Raw genomic sequence first — 19,294 nt, 5'->3', positions numbered from 1 at the left:
ACTAAGCCAGAGTAACCATTAACACTGGAAATTAAATTCAACACGGGGAGGATGGGTGACATCCCAGAGTCACATGGCCCCCTGTTACTTCCCGGGGCTCCCGTGTTTCCACTCTAGAGGTATGAAGGATTTGGAGCTGGATGCTTCCTCCATGGAAAAGAGGTTTGCCTACAAGTTTTTGAAGAAGATCCTCAAGTATGTTGATTCTGCTCAAGAGTTTATTGCACACTTAGGTAAGTATCACTGTGAAATACAACAAAAGACTTGGCTATTCCTTTGTCAAAGAGTGGGCCATCCATGATTCATTTAGATGGCTGATTGTGTTGGTGGTGTAGGGATGGGGAGGACAGTGGCTGAGACTTGTTTTCCTCACCTAAAAAAAAAAAAAAAAAAAAATCAGTTTGGTCTGAGGCTTTCCTCCTGGATTTGAGTGACCCTTCTGTCAATATTTCATACAACTCATTCTGGTCCCTTTCCCATTGTTGTGCTTTGTGACTATGCACAAGTGGCTTAACCTCTCTGAAGCTGTGTCCTCTCTGATAGACCAAGAGAGCTGACGAAAGCAACAATGAGCCAGCACCCTTGTAAAGTACCCCATAAAATGTGTTTCATTAAATCAAACAGGTGTATTTTTGTCTTTAGAAAAGCTGTTGTTTCTAAACTGTTGTGATCTTCTGTTTCCATTCTGGCCAACCTCGTGTTACCTGGGTCGTTTTTAGAAGCCATTGTCAGCAGTGGGAAAACTGAAAAGTCTCCCCATGACCAGGAGATCAAATTCTTTGCCAAAGTAAGTGGTTCACTGCATTTAACCAAATTATCTTCTTAGGATCTCTGCTATTTAAGGTGTGAGTTAAACTGATCTATCAAAATGCCAGGGCTGCAGAGACAGATGTGCACTTCTCTACTGCAGAAAAAAGGCTGAGGTGGGCCGAGGTCTGAGCAGGTGGGCTGGCCTGTTTGGCTCCACACCATCACCCAGGGATCAGGATCTTTTTGTTTCTCCCTTGTCCCCAGAGTTGTGCTTCATGTCTACATCCCCAAACCTGCACCAGGAAAGGGGAAGAGTAGAGGGCAGGGCAGGCGGCTGCTTTTCTAAAGTTCCGACTATGGGTGGAACTCAGCCATTTTAGCTTCATCTTGCTGTCAGGAGGCTGAGTGTGCATTCTCTAGCCAGGTGGCCCACTGCCTAGGTAAAATATGGGGGCTTCTATTGCTAAAAGGAAGAAGGAGAGAACAATGGATTTAGGTACCAGTGAGCATTTTCTTCCATATACCCATGCTCAGAGGACTGAAGGCACACCGTAGCTTTGCTCTGAGAAGCAGAGACAGACACTTGAGGCCAGCAATGGTAGACGATGCCTCAAGTGTACCTGTTGATGCTGAGCCCAACAAGCCACATCTGAGAGCAGGGTCCCATAGGCGCCTCCTGCAAATGCTGAACATTTATTTGGGCTCTTAGTCAGTGGCCCTCTCCTTTCACATATCCCCCAGGTCTCTGGTTTGGGGCCCAGGAAAAGAAAGTATGATGGAAATTAGGATCCAAAACTAAAGTTTGCTGGAAATTCTAGGACCAGTGTTGAGAGACTTTTTTCTCACTGAGTATGACCTTTTTTAAAAGGAAACTAACAGAAGGACTTTGGATAGATTTTTAAAAGCTGATGTTTTCCAGGTTCTCCTGCCACTGGTTGACCAATACTTCACGAATCACCGCCTCTACTTCCTATCCTCTCCTCTAAAGCCCCTTAGCAGCAGTGGGTATGCCTCCCATAAGGAGAAAGAAATGGTGGCCAGGTGAGTCTACAAAACAGAGAAGGTCATTGTGTTAGTCAGCTTCAAGTTACTATGACACAACACCTGAGATAATGAATGTGTAAGAAAAGATTTGTGTAGCTCACAGTTCTGGAGTTCCCAGTCCAAGATTGGTGGACCAAATGCTTTGGGCCTCTGGATGGCAATGGCAAAAGCACATGGTAGAGCAAACTGCTTACTTGATGGCCAGGAAGCAAAAGAGGAAGGGGCTAAAGTCCCACAATCCCTTTGAAGAGCACCGCTTTTGACCTAACAGCCTCCATGTAGGCCTCATGTCCTAATGGTTCCACTACTTCCCAATCGTGCCACCCTGAAGACAAACCCTTTAACATATGGACATGTGGGAGACACTTATCCAAACTATAGCAGTCATGGTGCCCACAGGGTTTATTTAAGGTGCCAGGTGCCTTTAGCAGAAGTGAAGCACAGCCTGAAGTGCACAGCTCAGAGGTTTGGTTATCATCTTGATTCTGAAGGAGAGAGATTGTATTCATACCTATCTGCCTAATTTCAGCAACTGAGTGAACTATATTGAGGATATCAGTAGGCTTGGGACAGATTTCCATATTCAGTCAACTTCCACCCTGAATTGACATTCAGAAGAAGTTGAAGATCATTCTGAAGCTTTAGAAAAGCAAACACACAGCATTAAGAAGAAACAGGTGGACACTGCTTTCAATACCATTCTTATCAAGTTTACAAGATTACCAAAAAAAAAAAATGGATCTTACAAGTTCTGACGTGGATGGTCTGAGATTTGACTTTTAGAGCAACATAACATTTTAAATTTCAAACCAGAAAAAAAAAAAATGTTTTCTTCAAAGCCTCAGCCTCCCTACCCACTCTACTCTGCATAATATGTGGTTGCTTTAACAGAGATAAGAACAGGGGGGATGCTCCAGATCAGACCATTTTACCATTCCTTAGGTTCTCCGTGTGTTCGATCAGTGAAAGGCAACCTTATGGGCTAGACTTCTAAATAGCAAAGAGTTAAGACTCGACTGTTAGTCTGTGAACTCTTTATCATCCCTTGACAGTGAATAGTACCCATTGTACTTACTAAGGGCTCAGCCACTACATCTCACTATCTTGGGACGATATGCAACTTTAGGACTCAGATACTATGTTTATTAAACTCCACAGGACTAAGCACTGAGTTTGATGTTTTCTTTTTTAAAATTTTTTTCTTTGTTCTTTTTAGTTATACATGACAATAGAGTTTATATTGACATATCATGCATTCAGGGAGTATAACTTATCATTATCGTGGTTGTACATGATGTGGAGTTACATGGATTGTATGTTCACCTATGAACATAGGAAAGTTATGTCTAATTCATTCTACTGTCTTTCCCATTCCCCTCCCTTCCTCCGTCCCCCAACCCCTACTCCCATCCAATCTGATGAACCGCCACTCCTCCTTTCTCTCTGCCTATTATGAATAGCAGAGAGAACATTCAGCTTTTGGTTTTGGGGGATTGGCTTATTTCACTTAGCATGACAGCCTTCAGTTTTATCCATTTACTGGCAAATGCCATAATTTCATTCTTCGTTATGGCTGACTAAATTCCATTGTGTATATGTATCACAACTTCTTTATCCATTCAGCTGTTGAAGAGCAGCTAGGTTGGTTCCACACTTTAGCTATTGTGAATTGAGCTGTTATAAACATTGATGTGGCTATGCACTGTAGTATGCTGATTTTAAATCCTTTGGGTATAGACTGAAGAGTGGGATAACCACACCAATGGTGGTTCCATTCCAGGTTTTCTGAGGAATCTCCAAACCGGTTTCCAGAGTGGTTGCACCAATTTGCAATCCCACCCACAATATGTAGGATGCATTTTCCCTCACATCCTTGCCAACATTTATTGTTACTTGTATTCTTGACAGTTGCCAATCTGACTAGAGTGAAGTGAAATCTCAGTGTAATTTTAATATGCGTTTCTCTAATTGCTTGTGATGTTGAACATTTTTTCATCTTTTCGTTGACCACTCATATTTCTTCTTCTGTGAAGTGTCTGTTTAGTTCCTTAGCCCATTTATTGATTGGGTTATTTGATTTTTTTGGTGTTAAGTTTTTTTATTTCTTTATATATCCTGGAGATTAATGCTCTGAAGTACAGACGGCAATGATTTTCTCCCATTCTGTAAGCTCTCTCTCATGTTCTTGATTGTCTCCTTTGCTATGAAGAAGCTCTTTAGTTTAATACAGTCACATTTATTGAGTCTTGATTTTACTTCTTGCGCTTAAGGAGTCTTGTTGAGGGATTTGGTTCCTAAACCAACATGATAGAGATTTGTGCCTACTTTTTCTTCTAATAGGTACAGGGTCTCTGATCTAATGCCGAGGTCCTTGATCCACTTTGAATTGAGTTTCGTGTAGTGAGAGAGAGGGTTCTAATTTCATTTTGTTACATATGAATTTCCAGTTTTCCTGCACCATTTGTTGAAGAGGCTATCTTTTCTCTAAAGTATGTTTATGGCACTTTTGTCTAATATAAGATAACTGTATTTATGTGGGTTTGTCTCTGTGTCTTATTTATTCTGTATCAGTGGTCTACTTGTCTGTTTTGGTGTCAATTGCATGTCATTTTTGTTAATAATAGCTCTGTAGTATAACTTAAGGTCTGGTATTGTGATGCCTCCTGCTTCACTTTCTTGAGTATTGCTTTGGCTATTCTGGGCTTCTTATTTTTCCAAATGAATTTCATGACTGCTTTTTCTATTTCTATGAAGAACATCATCAGAACCTTAATAGGAATTTCATTAAATCTGTATAACACTTTTGATGATATGGCTATTTTGACAATGTTAATTCTGCCTATCCAAGAACACAGGAGATCTTCCCATCTTCGAAGGTCTTCTTCAATTTCTTTAGTGTTCTGTAGTTTTCACTGTAGAGGTCTTTCACCTCTTTTGTTGGATTGATTCCCAAATATTTTATTTCCTTTAAGGCTATTGTGAATGGGATAGTTTTTCTAATTTCTCGTTCAGTTGATTCATCACTGATATATAAGGATGCAATTAATTTCTGAGTGTTAATTTTATATCCTGCTACTTTGCTGGATTCATTTATGAGTTCTAGAATTTTTCTGGCTGAGTTTTTTGGGTCTTCTAAATATAGAATTACATCATCAGCAAATAGGGATAGTTGAGTTCTTTTTTTTCCTATTTGTATCCCTTTAATTTTTTTCTATTGTCTAATTACTCTGGCTATAGTTTCAAGGACTATGCTGAAGAGAAATGGTGAAAGAATGTATCTCTGTCTTGTTCTAGTTTTTAGAGGGAATGCTTTTAATTTTTCTCCATTTAGAATGATGCTGGCTTTGGGTTTAACATATATAGCTTTTACAATATTGAGATATGTTCCTACTATCCCTAGTTTTTCCTAGTGTTTTTAACATGAATGGATGCTATATTTCACCGAATGCTCTTTTTGCATCTATTGAGTTAATCATGATTCTTGTCTGTAAGTCTATTTTGATGTTTCTTATGCAAGAGTTATTGGCCACTTTTATAAGTATTATTATAAAACCTCACAATGTTTTAAATTCAAAGTGCTACCTGTGTTTTATGATCTTCACTTTTCAAATGGGAGACACTGAGGCTCGGTGCCAAAGTGACCCAAGTAGTAAGGACAAGAATGGAAACGCAGGCCTCTCTCCCCATTTCTTCTGAGCTGTGATTACTTATTCTCACTCTTAAGCAACAGGAGAGTCCCAAGGCTATCAAAATGAGATGCCCTTAGCATCAAGTACTGACCAAAGATCTCCTGAATATTTGCCGGATGCATCAGTCTATTTTAAGAAGCTAGGAAGTGAGAATCTAGGTGAGATATTCAGATAATCCAACAGAGGGCAGTTGTGGCTGTTTTCTTCACCTGTTTTTTTTTTTTTTTCTTGGACTATTAATTCATGGAAATGTAACATTTGTTCAACAAGGCACCATTTGTCGTGGCTGGAATACAACCTAGAGCTGATCAGCCTTGCAAATAGCTTTCAGATCCATCAGTGAGCCTGCCACCCTCCCACAGATGCGGTCGTGTCTGTCCTGAACGTGTTCATGTTGGCCAGCTGCTCTGGTTTGAATCCTTCGCCCTCGTCCCCCCTCTTCTGCACATGATGCTATTCATCAGGGGTCCCCTCTCCCCTCTCCCCTGTATTCCTTTATTATCTTGAAACTCTAACATAGAGGAAAGGTGCCCTGGGAATACTGGCCCCTCTTAACTGTGGGCTAAGGGCAATGCTCCCACTGTATCGGGCTCCATGGGACAGTCAGGAGCCTTTGGAAATGTCAGGTCCTGGCCTTAGCACGCCCAAGACAGCATTTCTGATGGGGCTTGGGGGGCGGGGGGAGAGCCACATCAGTATTAGGATCAAATCACCCAACCATCTGCTTCAACTAGAGAGAGTTTTTTGTATTTATACGGAACATGTGTCCATCCACTTTGCAGCATTTTCACCAGAAATATCTGAGTTTATCCACCCCTATTTTGGAGAACTGGGAGACTCATTCGATTACAGATGAGAAAGCTGACACACAGCAGGGGCCAGGGAAGAGCTGCACTGAGACAGCCTGGTTACCATGGGCAGAGCATGGTACCCACAAGCATCAGCAACACAGGTCACATTCCTCAGCACAGTTTGTCCTCTCCCAACTCCATCAGTCAGCAGCAGCCCATATTGAATTTCACAGTAGCTGGTTACCCAGTTTCTGATAACTTGTTATGAGTTCTTTTAAGTTCTAGGCCAGGGAGGCCCAACTTATTTCTACTACAAAAACTAATGTCTAATCACAGAACAAATTGGCTGTGATTTTCCAGTTGACAGCCCAGAAAACTCTAGGGCATTAATTGAGAACCATTTACAAGTAAGCAAGTTTCAGCCCCACCAACCCGTAGGAAGTGCGCAGCCTCCGTTTGCATTGTCTTATAAAAGGTCTCTGCCCTGTGTGAGGCAGGAGGCCCCAGGGCAAGTTATGAGTGAGAGACTGGCCATGACGTCTGCTCCCTCCCACCATGGAAGCCCCTGGCCTGTACAGGTGTTTTGTTTTTCCTACTTTCCCTCTTTTTCTCCCACTGCTTTCTAAAGGATTTGCAAAGTTCTTGTCTAGCCATGCCAGAGTTCTGAGGACTCTCCTCTCAAGAACATCACCAACACAGGTCACATGATGCCCCCAGTGCTCCTAGGTGGGTTTCTTGGTGGCATACTTAAAGACATTTATGGGGATCCTTTCTGTCTGCACAAAAATCCCCCTTTTAGGCACTGTGGAAAGCCAAGCAAGGAGGCACAACGAAACCTAATAAGAGTTCCATGGCTGAAACTGTGGGTGAAAACATGGAGAAGGATCAAAACCATAACATGCCACAGAGCTTTCTTGGTTTCCAAGGACAGCAACCTGGCCAGACCCATAAACTAATGGTCTCTCTACAAAGGGTGGTTTGCACAGGGTCAGCACAAAATACTGTAACTGTGGCAAAGAGCTGGTTTTTAGCAAGGATGGAGCTGCCTGCAAGGTACCACACACAAGGTGCCACACAACAAGGCAACATGAGCCACATGTTTTCCGAGCATGACCAAAAGATTCTTCAAAGGAACATGGCACAACTTCCTAGAGTGCCCGTCTGTGCTGTTTTATAGTATAGGAGTGGGTGAGGGGGACAAAGTCCTTGAATCTCTCTGACTTTCTGAACTGCATTTTTTTTCTGCTTCAGCCTATTCTGCAAACTTGCTGCTCTTGTTAGACACAGGATTTCCCTCTTTGGTAAGTGAATTGTCATTGAAGGCTGCATTCCTTTCTGCAATGACCCTAAACTTGTATTTTGCCTTTATTGGTGGCTCCCTCAGACAATCGGACTAAGATGTCACCTATATTTGCCATAGAAAATGGGTCTGAAGCATGATAAATGCATGATAAAAGCATGATAAATGGCCTCTCTACCCCTTTAACAGCTCAGATTTTCCACACCAATGGATGTGTTAAACTGTGCCTCTGATATCCATCATGAAGCAAAGGCTGTGTCAGGCTGCAGATAAATGCCTTGTCCCTAAGCACAAGCCTGGCACTCTGTGTGCTGTTGGTTAATTTACTGGGCTACAGCTTATGCATATGGAGAAGGTTGCATTTACAAGCCAGGCTGAGAGGTTCAGGAGTCACAGGTGATTTTTTTTTCTCCTAGGGAGTGATTCTACCACAATGGTGAGCTGTCTTCACATCTTAGCTCAGACACTTGACACAAGGTAAGTCTGCCAGTTTTTCCAATAGTTTCTCAAGACTCCCTGTCTGACTCCTCTTCTGGGCAAAGATGAATCTGACCCTAGAAGTCAGTGCTCTCTGTTTCTCATTCCCATGATGCAGAGCCACTTAAATGCACAGGCCCAAAGCTGACAGCTCAGCATTTGATCAGTTCTTGTCTTCTTCTCCTGAGAAGTTTATCTTTCAGAAGATAAAATATATAATGTGGCAAAGTGCCACTTTGTACCTAATTTTTCACCAAAAAAAAAAAGAGTTGCCTGAGGGATAATGAGACCATAAGCATACTGAGAGAGATGCACAATATCACTCACATTCAGAATGGCCAAGGACCACTAGGAGTGCCCCAGTTTCTCTACTTGGTGATGCATTGTCCTCAGGATACCCCAGGTTTGCCTTGCTGTTCCATTAAGGCAAGAAACTTAAGAAGGTATCTGCCTTCCTAGCTGTTACCAGTGACTCTTCTCTTAGTCTAGACAGTGAAAGATTATTACAGTTCACCTATGTTCTGTCAAAATCACCCTTAGGAATGTGGAGATGGTCACCATACCTGCCACTTAGGAGTGCTTCATAGTACCAAATTCAGCACATTTCTGGTCTGATCCCAGATTATCTTCCAGGTATTCAGAGAGAAACCTTAAAGACAGGCAAGACCCCAGAAAAGGGAAATTCATGACCTGAGAGGGTGTGCCCATCCAACCATCCTTGACTTCCAACTCCAGCAATCAATCAGAACACAAAGAATTGTTTTGTAACACACTTTACAAAAATGGATTGCAAGCCAGTTCCACACATGGGTTTAAGATTCCCAGTTGCTTTCAGTTAAATGAGAGCTGCTCATATTTATTACCTCAACACCAAGCCCCTGAAACAATCTTGGGGAAAGTATTCTGGCCTTCTGTCCAGAGACACTGCTTCCTGTATATGTCAAGGTTCTTTTTCTGCCTCCGGAGTGTTTTGGGGGTTTGTTTTCCATGGGGTGTATAAATTTCCATGGGGTGTGTTTATTGTGGCTATTCTGGCTTTCTTTATAGTCTCTAAAGGTGTCTTCTATTTTGATAAATAACAAGTTACAAAGCAAATAAAATATTTCTTACTAAAAAAATGGCCAGCGAGATTTGTTTTCAACAATATCAGAAACAAAGATAGTCTATGTGCCCAATGGGGAAAGATGGGTGAACCCAAAAGGAAGTAAAACAAAAATATAAACTATGGAAATATTAAATGATGAGATTAGGAAAGAGAGAAGTAGTGAGAACTGACACAGAACTTTCTTTAGAATGCACATTAAGAAGGGCCCTTCACAAAGTCAGAAGGAGGATGTACCTCCCAAGACCCCAGCACAGAAGAGAGCCATCACCCTAGGAGAGTGGCCCAAAAATGAAAAGCCAGGACACACTGATGGCTGTGTTTAAAAAAGGGAGAGTAAGAATCACTAAAATAGATTTTGTGGTTTATGAGAGAAAAAAACATGTTGTAGAGATACTAGAACTAGGAACCAAGACATCCCAGGTGACCAAAAATCCCTTAGGACTGGGATGAAGAGTCTTTATTACAAGAAACATGCAGAAAGGCTTGGGAAAGTCCCAGTTTAAAGAAATGCAAAATAAAGCCTTGGCAAGAATCCAAACAAAAAAATTTGTAAAGGAAGTATTAAGACATCATTCCCCACCAGGCACAGTGGAGCACACCTATAATACCACCTATAATACTCAACTCAAGAGGCCACAGCAGGAGGATTGCAAGTTTGAGACCCGCCTCAACAATTTAAGGAGACCCTGTCTCAAAAAAATAAAAAGGATTGGGAATGTGGCTCAGTGGTAGACTGCCCCTATGTTCAATCCCCAGTACTAATAAAAAAAGAGAGAGAGAGAGAAGAAAAAAATAATAATTCCTAACAAAACATATGATTAGAAGTTAGGAAGATAAGACATGAAAATACTTAATGAGCCAGAGCAAGCCTCACTACTGACTATATTTCCTTGTTTTTATTTTCCTGGGAGATTGAATGATTATCAGGAAATGCTGTAGATAAAAAGCATCTTTTATGGCCTTGAAGCAAAGCTGTCATAATCTTCTGAATGGGAAAGTATAGTTGACTTATAGATTTTGTTTCAATTCTAAGTTTTGAGCAGAGGACTCTGGTGCCCATAGCCTCATTCCCACAGGTCGCATTTCAACATCTCCCCTGTATCCCAGTGGCTTAATTATGCTATTTAATTTTTAAGCTGTTTTAAAGGACTAGGCATTCCTGTTTTCTCCCCTCACCCAACCTAGGACTTCCCTGCAAACGGAGACCCAAGCTTCAGCTGACTTCCTTGGTTCCTGTCCATTCTTTCCATCCTTTCTTTCCCTCCTTCCCTCCCCACCCCAGAGATTCTTCATCAGAAGGAATTTTGTTTCTAAATAGTCATAAAGGTTGCTTATCCCACAGTGAGCTGCAAGAAAAGTTCACCTTCCATCTTTTTCACTAGGTGTAAAGTTCAGCAGCCAGCAGGTGACCAACATCGCTTTCATTCTAAGTCATTCTCAAATCCTGAAAAGTTGAGCAATGGTTCCCTCAAACAAGGGCACCATTCAATCACTAGCCCATGACTTCTGTGTTCCAGGTGTCTTCCTGGATGTTAACTATTCTTCGTTTCTCTTGACACAGTGTCTTCAGGTGACTGGAGTGTTTAATGTCTGCCCAGGTTGCACTGCAAGTCGCCACTCTCGAAAAGGGGGTTGGCCAAAAGTTCAGGTTATACTTCTGGTTTTGACCATTGTTTCCTTGCAGGACTGTCATGAAGTCAGGCTCAGAGCTGGTGAAGGCTGGGTTGCGAGCATTCTTTGAAAATGCTGCGGAAGACTTAGAGAAGACTTCAGAAAACCTGAAGCTCGGGAAGTTTACCCATTCCAGAACACAGATCAAAGGCGTTTCTCAGAACATCAACTACACCACCGTGGCTCTGCTCCCCATCCTGACATCCATCTTTGAGCATGTTGCCCAGCACCAGTTTGGGGTGGATCTGCTCTGTGAGTCCTACTGCTCTTTGTTGTAGATTTCTACACACACGGTCACAGAGGGAAGTGTACAACCCAGTCACTTGTGTAGATCTTAAGGGCAGAATCAAGCAGTAATTATTTCATACTTTTTTACTTCTTAGATTTAAAAAAAAAAGTGAGGTGACAAAGTCTTGGAGGGGAATAACTTCCTTTATTTGATTATATAATATTTAATCTTTTCCCATTTTTATTCTGGACCAAAATTTCCCACCTGCTATTCTAACTCTCAGCTATTATAATGCCACTTAATTTGAAAGGTTATCTGAGTAATACAGCATGAGATGTACATTTGCTCCTAGGGATTTTCAGACACCATTTTTCCTGTTTAGAAACCTTAATTTATTCAAAGGTACCAGGAGCAAAGGAAAGATGCTAACATCTCATTATCTGAGCCTTCAGAAGGACACCAAAGCCAAGTGGTTTTACTTTACTTTGCATATGGCATGTGTCCAGCTCCACCCCCTACCTGCCGTGCCAGTTTTCTGTCACCAGGCTTTAGTTTTGCACTTTAAATATTGGCATATGATTTAATTTAACCAGTTTTCAATTTCTGTATCTTCCAAATCCCCGAACAACTGAAAATCAAACTGGGGGAGTTAATTCTGGTTGTGCCAAAGTATTCCTAGCCTAGGTATGAGATCCAAACATGTTTAGGGGCTTGTAGCCGGCAGATTAAACTCTGTGCTCCTAAACTAAAATACCCTTCCCTTAGGAAAAAAATGGTAGAATCATGACACAATTGAATTTCCTTTTGAAAAGCACCCAGCCTAGAATTTGGGATGAGCTGATTTAAGGAAGTTTGTTCTATCTCTGAAGAAGGTAGGGCTGGTTGTTCCTTCCTAGGAAATGAGCAAAAGACTCATGGAAGCTTCAAGTTTTCTGCATTTTTTTTTCTTCCAAAGGAAGAAAATATTGCACTTGAAAACATTTGACTATAACATCTCCCTCTACTGAAAAAAAGTTTCCTTATGGAAGGTTCTATTGCTCACATATGCCGTTTCCTGCAAGATATCAAGATCCTCATCAGAAGCCCCACAAGGGAACTAGGATGGTTCCGTGGAGGGGGTTTGCCCATCAGTGTTTTCTCTCCCAGTTCAGCAACTAGCAAAAGAAAATATGGGTAGAAAAAGGCTACATATGTTTAAAGAGAGAGAAAGAAAAAGAGGGCTCTTTTGGTCTTGACTGATGCCTGAACATTTTTTTTTTCCTCTATGGAGCATTCCATGTGCAGGAGGTAGAGCTGGGACTGATGTGTGATAATGACATCTCTTCTTTGTTTCAGTGAGTGACGTGCAGATTTCATGCTACCACATACTGTGCAGCCTGTACTCCCTCGGGACAGGAAAAAACATCTATGTTGAAAGGTAATGAGTGAACAAAGAGGGGAACACATTTGGGTTCAGAAAAATGTCACCTGTGGTCTTATAAACTCAATGGCCTTTTCAATCCAATAAAACTAAAGTGTTTACTGATCTGAAATGGGGATTTTTGAGCTTGGGTTATGAAATGTCCATGGCAATATAAAGAGGCCTAAGGAAGCTCTTGATACTGATGACTTCTAGGGAGGGAGCTGGTCAGTGTATGTGACCAGAGGAGCAATAAAGCCAAGCTAACCAAAACCTACTGAGGATATGTCTATTTCTTCATAATCACAGCTCCCAAACAGCTTCCAGAGTCCTGTGGTGATAGCTGGCTGGGACGCCCAAGGGATAGGTGGCAGTAGCTTGAGTGTTTAATGAGTTTCTGTGTGATTCAGCCCCAGACCTTTGCTGTTCTCAGCTGTCAGATTAGCTACAGTTTTAAACAAGTGCACACTGGGGTAGCGGAAACGCTGCTCAACAATCTTAAATCTTTTTTTTTTTTTTTTTTTTCAATTGGCAAAAGGGGATTTATTGGGGATCCATTCCAGCGCGCTGGGACTCTGTGCCCACTCAAGAAGGGAGCGCAGCTCAGAGCCCAGAGCAAAGGTCAAGCAGAGCTTAAGTACACTTTTTGGAGAGGGCGATGGGCTTTGCATACATCAGAACAAATCATCATGAGGCGCGGGGAAATTGAACAACAACTCTGAGATGTGATTGGCACATTCATTGGCGGGAACCGGCCGGGCGGAGGTGATTTGTCATTCGTAAGCGGGTTACACATTCAAACTGATTGGTTCGGGGCCCTGTGAGGAACTGCCCTAGGCTAAACGGCCAGTAGGGCATTGTTTTAACTATCTCAGGAATCTGGGTGTAACAGAGGAACTTAATAATACCTAATCTTTTACATTCAAGCTTTCCAGCTTAGAAACTTTACCCTTTCATTCCCCACTCCTTTTTCTGACTACTTTTAATCTTAAAAGTAATGAATCATAATTATTGGGGAGTCTCATTTTTTTATCTCTGTCAGTGGAGCATACTGCCTTTCGATTACCACGAGTTGTCCTGTGTTTCCTGGAATCATTTTTAGCATGGCCTCCATTTTAGATTTCACTCGGTATTAGACCCCGATTTATCTAACTACACTGACTACCTAACTTTAAATCTGGCTTCATTCCCCCCTCTAATTTGGGAACTCCTTACTGCTGTGAGGAAGGGGGACGAAGATGATCTCTCTGGCTTCTTCAGGCTGAAAAGGGACGGTGTGGGGCAAGCAGTTTGGAGTCCCCCTTAAAAATATCGGGTCTATCGAGTGGTCCATGCTAACAGTCCAATTGAGGAGTAATAGGCTGGAGGGCCATTCGAGTGATAGGTGGTCTATAAGAGAAACAAGAATCCATTAGTACTGGAACCAGATTGATGCAGCAAGAAATGCCACAGCACAGAAATATGCCAATGAGTATAATGGCCAAGACAAAGATTAACAATGTTTCCTATCAGGCAATACCAGGAACTAGGAGTTAAGATACTGTTTCCACGACAATGTTGCTGAGGACATGGCTTCTATCTGAGCATGCAAATCTTTAAGGATGTTTGTCACATTGTCAGAAATGTCAGGGATGTCAACACAACAACTAACATTTAGGGTTACAGATGTCTTTTCCCTTAAGATATAGTCCAATAATTTAATGCCATGTGATCCTGAAAAATCCTTTTACTAGTATGACCTCTGTGTTTAATAGAGAAATCTTTAATTCTGCTACTCAGGGCTGGATAACCATACTAGCAAACATCAAGCCTACCTGCGTTGGTTAGGAATAAAGGCCTTAGACTAAAACTACTCTAACAGTCCCTTTGACAGTTATCAGGCATTTCTGTCTAAAAATCTCTTTTGCAGCCTCCAGTTTACTTATTGTTGGAGGTTACATTTAACTATTATTATCATTTAAGATGTCCAGGAACAGCTGTGCTTTGGCTTTGACTGTCTTTGCTAAGTGTTTAAGATGAAGCAAGTCAAACTGACTTTGTTTCCATCTATTGGTAACAGCTGAATTATCCTGAGAGTCCTCGGGAACTTCACAGCAGCTTCTCAGTTCTGCTAGTGCCATTTGCGCTGGGATGGGTCCAGGCCTTGCTTGACCATACGGCTTCCCTCAGAAGCATCAGGGATGTCTCCCTTCTTTGATGACCCTCCTCTTCACAGCAAATGCACTGATTGGCTTTCTGTCCTCCACTGGTCTCATTAATCTCCCTGATCAGGAGCAAAGCAAAGATCAGCTTCAGAACTATAGTATTTAAGACTTATGATGAGCCCCGCCTTACTTGAGATAAGGCTCTATGTCCCATCTCATGTGAAAGTGACTATGAAAGAAGTAGGCCAGATTTCAGTGCATTTAAGGTTGTGTCCAAAAGTTGGTTTTGACACGATTGCCAGGACCTCAAACAGGGGATTATAATGTATAACTCAGCCAGAATTCAAGGTAGCTATTACATAAACTAAATATGTTTTTATCCTAGTTAGTTTTGTTTTGTAGTTTGCTTTTAGATGGTCTAAAGATTGCCTGTTAATGTTTTAAAGAAGTACTGCTTTAAGAACTCACAACCTGGGTTAACTTAAGATAAGGAGTTATCACCTACAGGATAGAGAGATAGGTACTAAAGCCCAGTACTTAATATAAGGCTGTTGAAGTTTATTTGCTAGGTGTTTAAGATTAAGTTTTAAAAATTAAAGTTAAATTAAAGGGCCAAGAAAACCAATATTTGGCTCTTGCCCTCTGAGTCAGTCTGAATCAGGGATAGGGGACTTCTCCAAAGGGCTTTGCAACTCTAGGCCACATAACCTCCTGAATCTTAAATCTTAACAAGCTTATTTGCAGAGGTGTCTGGGTTCCTACTCTGCCTCTAATCTGCCTGCCGCAGCAGAGGCCTTGGTGACCTTGCTTTTCAGCATCAAATGCCGGTGTTGTGCTGTTTTGTTTCAGTCTGGAAGTAAGACGAGAGCAGAAACACAGTATTAACAGAACTTTTCCCTCAGTCTTATCCTTGGAAGACTTCTCCCTGGCCCTCTCTTACAAGCGAGCTTGAAGGCATTCAATCTGTGCTTAAAACATCTACTCGTTGGCATCCACTTCATTTGCTGCCTGTTTATGCTGGTTTAATCAAACTAACATTAGGCCCTTATTTCATGATGAAATTGACATAAATTCAAGAAATAAAGAACGAATAAATTAAGATCATGGACTAATAACTAAAAACGATGGAAGAAATGTCTGTTTTATCATAATCACAGCTTCAAATTCAATAAATTATGGCGCACACCTATAATCCAGCATCTCAGGAGATTGACTTGCAAGAGGACTGGCAAGTTAGAGGACAGTCTGAGAAATTTAGGGGGATCCTCTTCAAAATAAAAAAATAAAAGAGGCTGAAGATATAGCTCAGTGGTACAGTGCCCCTGGGTTTAATCCCCAGTATTGGGTGGGCGGGGGTGGGGGGAGAAGAAAGAAAAATAGTTGAGGAACAAATAACTAAACTTGCTTTATGATTTTTAAGTCCTTACAATTACCTAGCGTTTCTTACTGTTTTACGTAAAATATAGTTTTGTCATGGGCAGAAAAAAGTTTTAACCATATTTTATTCCAAACTATCAAGAGAATGAATATGAGTTTTTTTCTAGTTAATACTGAATTTCAACTTAGGGAAGGTATTTTGAATTCATTTCTCTCATTGATCATCTGCAAATATTTTCTCAGTTCTTATTCTCTCAGGTTACATGTATATATGTACATTCATCTGTGTGTGTGTGTGTGTGTGGTACATTTTTTTTTTTGTAAAATTTATACATTCTTCGGGGAAAAAGAAAAGACATATTTCTGGTCTGAAATATCAAACCAAAGAGACTCCTCCTCATCTGACTTTTTGTACTTGATTCATGTGTTCACTGAAAGCTTATTATGTGTCTACTACACTGTGAATATCTGTGCTTGTGTTTTGAACTCTGTGGGTGAAGTCCCTAGGTCCAGGCTTGCCCCTATTGAATCTGATGGTTGACCAAGCAACTGAAGAATTGGGAATTTAAAATCCTAGAGTTGTGTTGTTGGCCCTGTTGATTTTTGTTTCTTTGATATTATTGTGAAAGAAAGCCATGTTTATTCAGGAAAAACAAACAAAACAGTATAAAAGTATGTAAAGTCAAGAGTCTACCATTTCTTCACCCCAGAATTCCCTGTACCTAGACCCAGTTCCCAAAGGAAGCCACTAGAGTGTTGGGTATGTACCAGTATAGGCCTCTTCTAAGTTCATAATCTGCACAGGAGATCATAACATCCATATAGCTTTGCAACTTACTGGATAAAACTAAAAGCTGAATTTCTTTATCATACAATTCATTTTGAAAATTTTTATTATTTAGATACAATATCCATAAATTTCCTACTTTAAAAAATGAGCAAATTTGATACACTGATATTTCTAACCACCTCCTGTCCTTTCTACTTTTCCATTTTTGCTATAAAATTTACTATGTCATTTACATTCTGTTCTAGAACCAATATTCCCAGAGATGTTTACCTTAATTTGTTTTAAATTTATTTGGTACATTACTTTTGCTTTTGAACAAGAACTTGCCCATTGCTAAGTTTTTTATTTTGATTTGTTTTTGACTGGCTAGATAAATCATGAAGGAGTTATTTCTGCAAGAGCTCTTAGATACTCTTGAGTTCTTGCATATTTTAGAATAACATTCCTTGACTTTTAGGTGTGAACAGTTTCCATGGCATAAAATCCTTGAGTCATTGTTCTCTTCTCTCAAATGCACATAGAAATCTCTTCTTTGTATTCTGACCAGGCATGTGTCCTGGACCAGGGGATTTATTCCACTTACACATGACTTTACAGTCAGGGAGGAAATGGCCATGCATAGAGCTCCTCAGTTTTGAAGAATGTTAACTTCAGTATGATATGTCCCCTCTACTTCCTTCCAGAACTTCATATGCCCCTTAATTCTTTAGAATTATGTCTCTTTACTTCAGGAAATTTTCATTTTATTATATAGCTTGGGTTCTCTTTCTATCCCAGTAACAAAATACCTAAGATAATCAGCCTAAAAAGGCAAAAGGTTTATTTTGGCTTATAGTTCTGGAGGTTTCAGTTCATGGTTTCTTTGTCTAATTATTTTTAGGCCTGTGATGAGACAGAACATCATGGCAGGAAGCACATTGTGAAGCAAACTGCTCACCTTATGGGGCCAGAAAGCAGAAAGAGAGAAGAGCAGGCATCCCACTATCCTCTTAGAGGGCACACCTGCAGTGGCCTGGAACCTCCCATTAGGCCCTGCCTCTTAAGGATCTCACATCTCCAACAGCTGGCAGCTACGCCTTCAATACACTGGGCTTTGCAGGACATTCCAGATCCAAACTATAGTATAGTTGTTTGGTTTGGTTTTTTTCTTATCTGTCATTCAATTATAATGTATATTTTTCCTTAATCCTCCACAGCTCTTATTTCCTCTCAAGTAACTTTTTTCTTTTTCTCTTTTTCTTTCTTTTTTTTTTTTTTTTTTGGTACTGGGGATTGAACTCAGGGGCACTCAACCACTGAGTCACATCCCCAGCCATATTTTGTATTTTGTTTAGAGACAGGGTCTCACTGAGTTGCTTAGCACCTTGCCATTGCTGATGCTGGCTTTGAACTTGGGATCCTCCTGCTCAGCTCCCTGAGCCACTGGGATTAAAAGCCCAAGTAACTTTTTAGCTAATTATTCTTTACTGTTTTGCATGTGTATGATTTTTCTCACACTTCCTCCATGTTACTGGTTCTTTTTGTTTGTTTTCTATAAATGTATAGAGAAACTTTTTTCTGCACTTTTTTCTCTAGATAATTCTTCCCCTGACTTATGTGTCTCATTTATTTTTCCATTGGTAGTTACATTGCTGGGTCTCAAGTAAGGAGAAATGGGTGAGCATTAAAGTGGAGGAGAATGAACAGGGAAGAAACAGCAGTCTGAGAAGGTGGCTCAGGCTGACCATTTCTCACTAAATTAGCAGTGTCTTTGGCATTAGCAATGTACCTATGCTCAGCCTCTGATGCCCTACCCCAGCAAAAGTAAACAGCTGGCCCAGGTGAGAGGTGGGTGAAAAGCTCAGCACATTCCAGTCTTAGGACCTTGGCCTAGTGATGGAATGTATGTTTATCCTCTGTGCAGAGCTCAAGTCAGTGACTACAGCTCTTTCCTGCCCCTGCACTCCAGGGCTGCTCCAGGCTAGGAGCATAGGTCATAGAAATGTCAGGTAGCAGGTCTTCTCTTCCCTTCTCTGCCCTATCTGCCACTTTGCAAATTGGAAGTCGGCTACACCCGTGTCATCCACCAGGTCTACCAGGGCCCACTGATGCCTTGAATCCTCATTACTCAGGAAAAACCTCAACTTTTAGCCTTTCACAACCTCCATATTTACTTCCAGAGATCTCCACATTTTTTTTTTTCACTTCCATATCCTCTGGTTTATACTTTGAAGTTATCACACATATTCTAATTTCGGTGTAGATCCAGATTTCTTCCCAATTTTTTCTCTCATTTCTTATTGGATTTAGGAAGGAAAGTGCAATAAATCCAGCATTTCTCTATCACTGAATTTTTCTTGACTAATGAACATCTTTAAGGTTGCATGGGAATCACTGAATATTTGGTCCAGTTATACCTGCAGTGTGCTTGTGGCTAGAAAAGATTTCCAACACCGTGGTGACAGGGTCAACTGCAGAGAGGAAAAGTCACTAAAATGGAGTAGTAGAACATCTTCTAGTTGAGACAATATTGAACATGTCATTGACTA

At 41.0% G+C, this 19,294-nt stretch overlaps 1 protein-coding gene across 1 annotated transcript in view; it reads left to right on the top strand.

Annotated features, from left to right (window-relative positions):
* Positions 1-19,294, top strand: part of Ryr3 (ryanodine receptor 3) — a 364,780-nt gene that overhangs the window by 266,656 nt on the left and 78,830 nt on the right. Inside the window, exons 58-64 of the mRNA XM_026390365.2 lie at positions 118-233; positions 720-787; positions 1,670-1,791; positions 7,526-7,575; positions 7,991-8,051; positions 10,841-11,079; positions 12,392-12,473. Of these exons, the coding sequence (XP_026246150.2) occupies positions 118-233; positions 720-787; positions 1,670-1,791; positions 7,526-7,575; positions 7,991-8,051; positions 10,841-11,079; positions 12,392-12,473 (738 nt within the window). The remainder of the gene's footprint in view (positions 1-117; positions 234-719; positions 788-1,669; positions 1,792-7,525; positions 7,576-7,990; positions 8,052-10,840; positions 11,080-12,391; positions 12,474-19,294) is intronic.

This window comes from Urocitellus parryii, chromosome 6 (assembly GCF_045843805.1).
Source record: "Urocitellus parryii isolate mUroPar1 chromosome 6, mUroPar1.hap1, whole genome shotgun sequence".
Taxonomy (NCBI): domain Eukaryota; kingdom Metazoa; phylum Chordata; class Mammalia; order Rodentia; family Sciuridae; genus Urocitellus; species Urocitellus parryii.
Note: the sequence above shows the minus strand (reverse complement) of the source record. Positions and strands in the feature narration are given on the sequence as shown.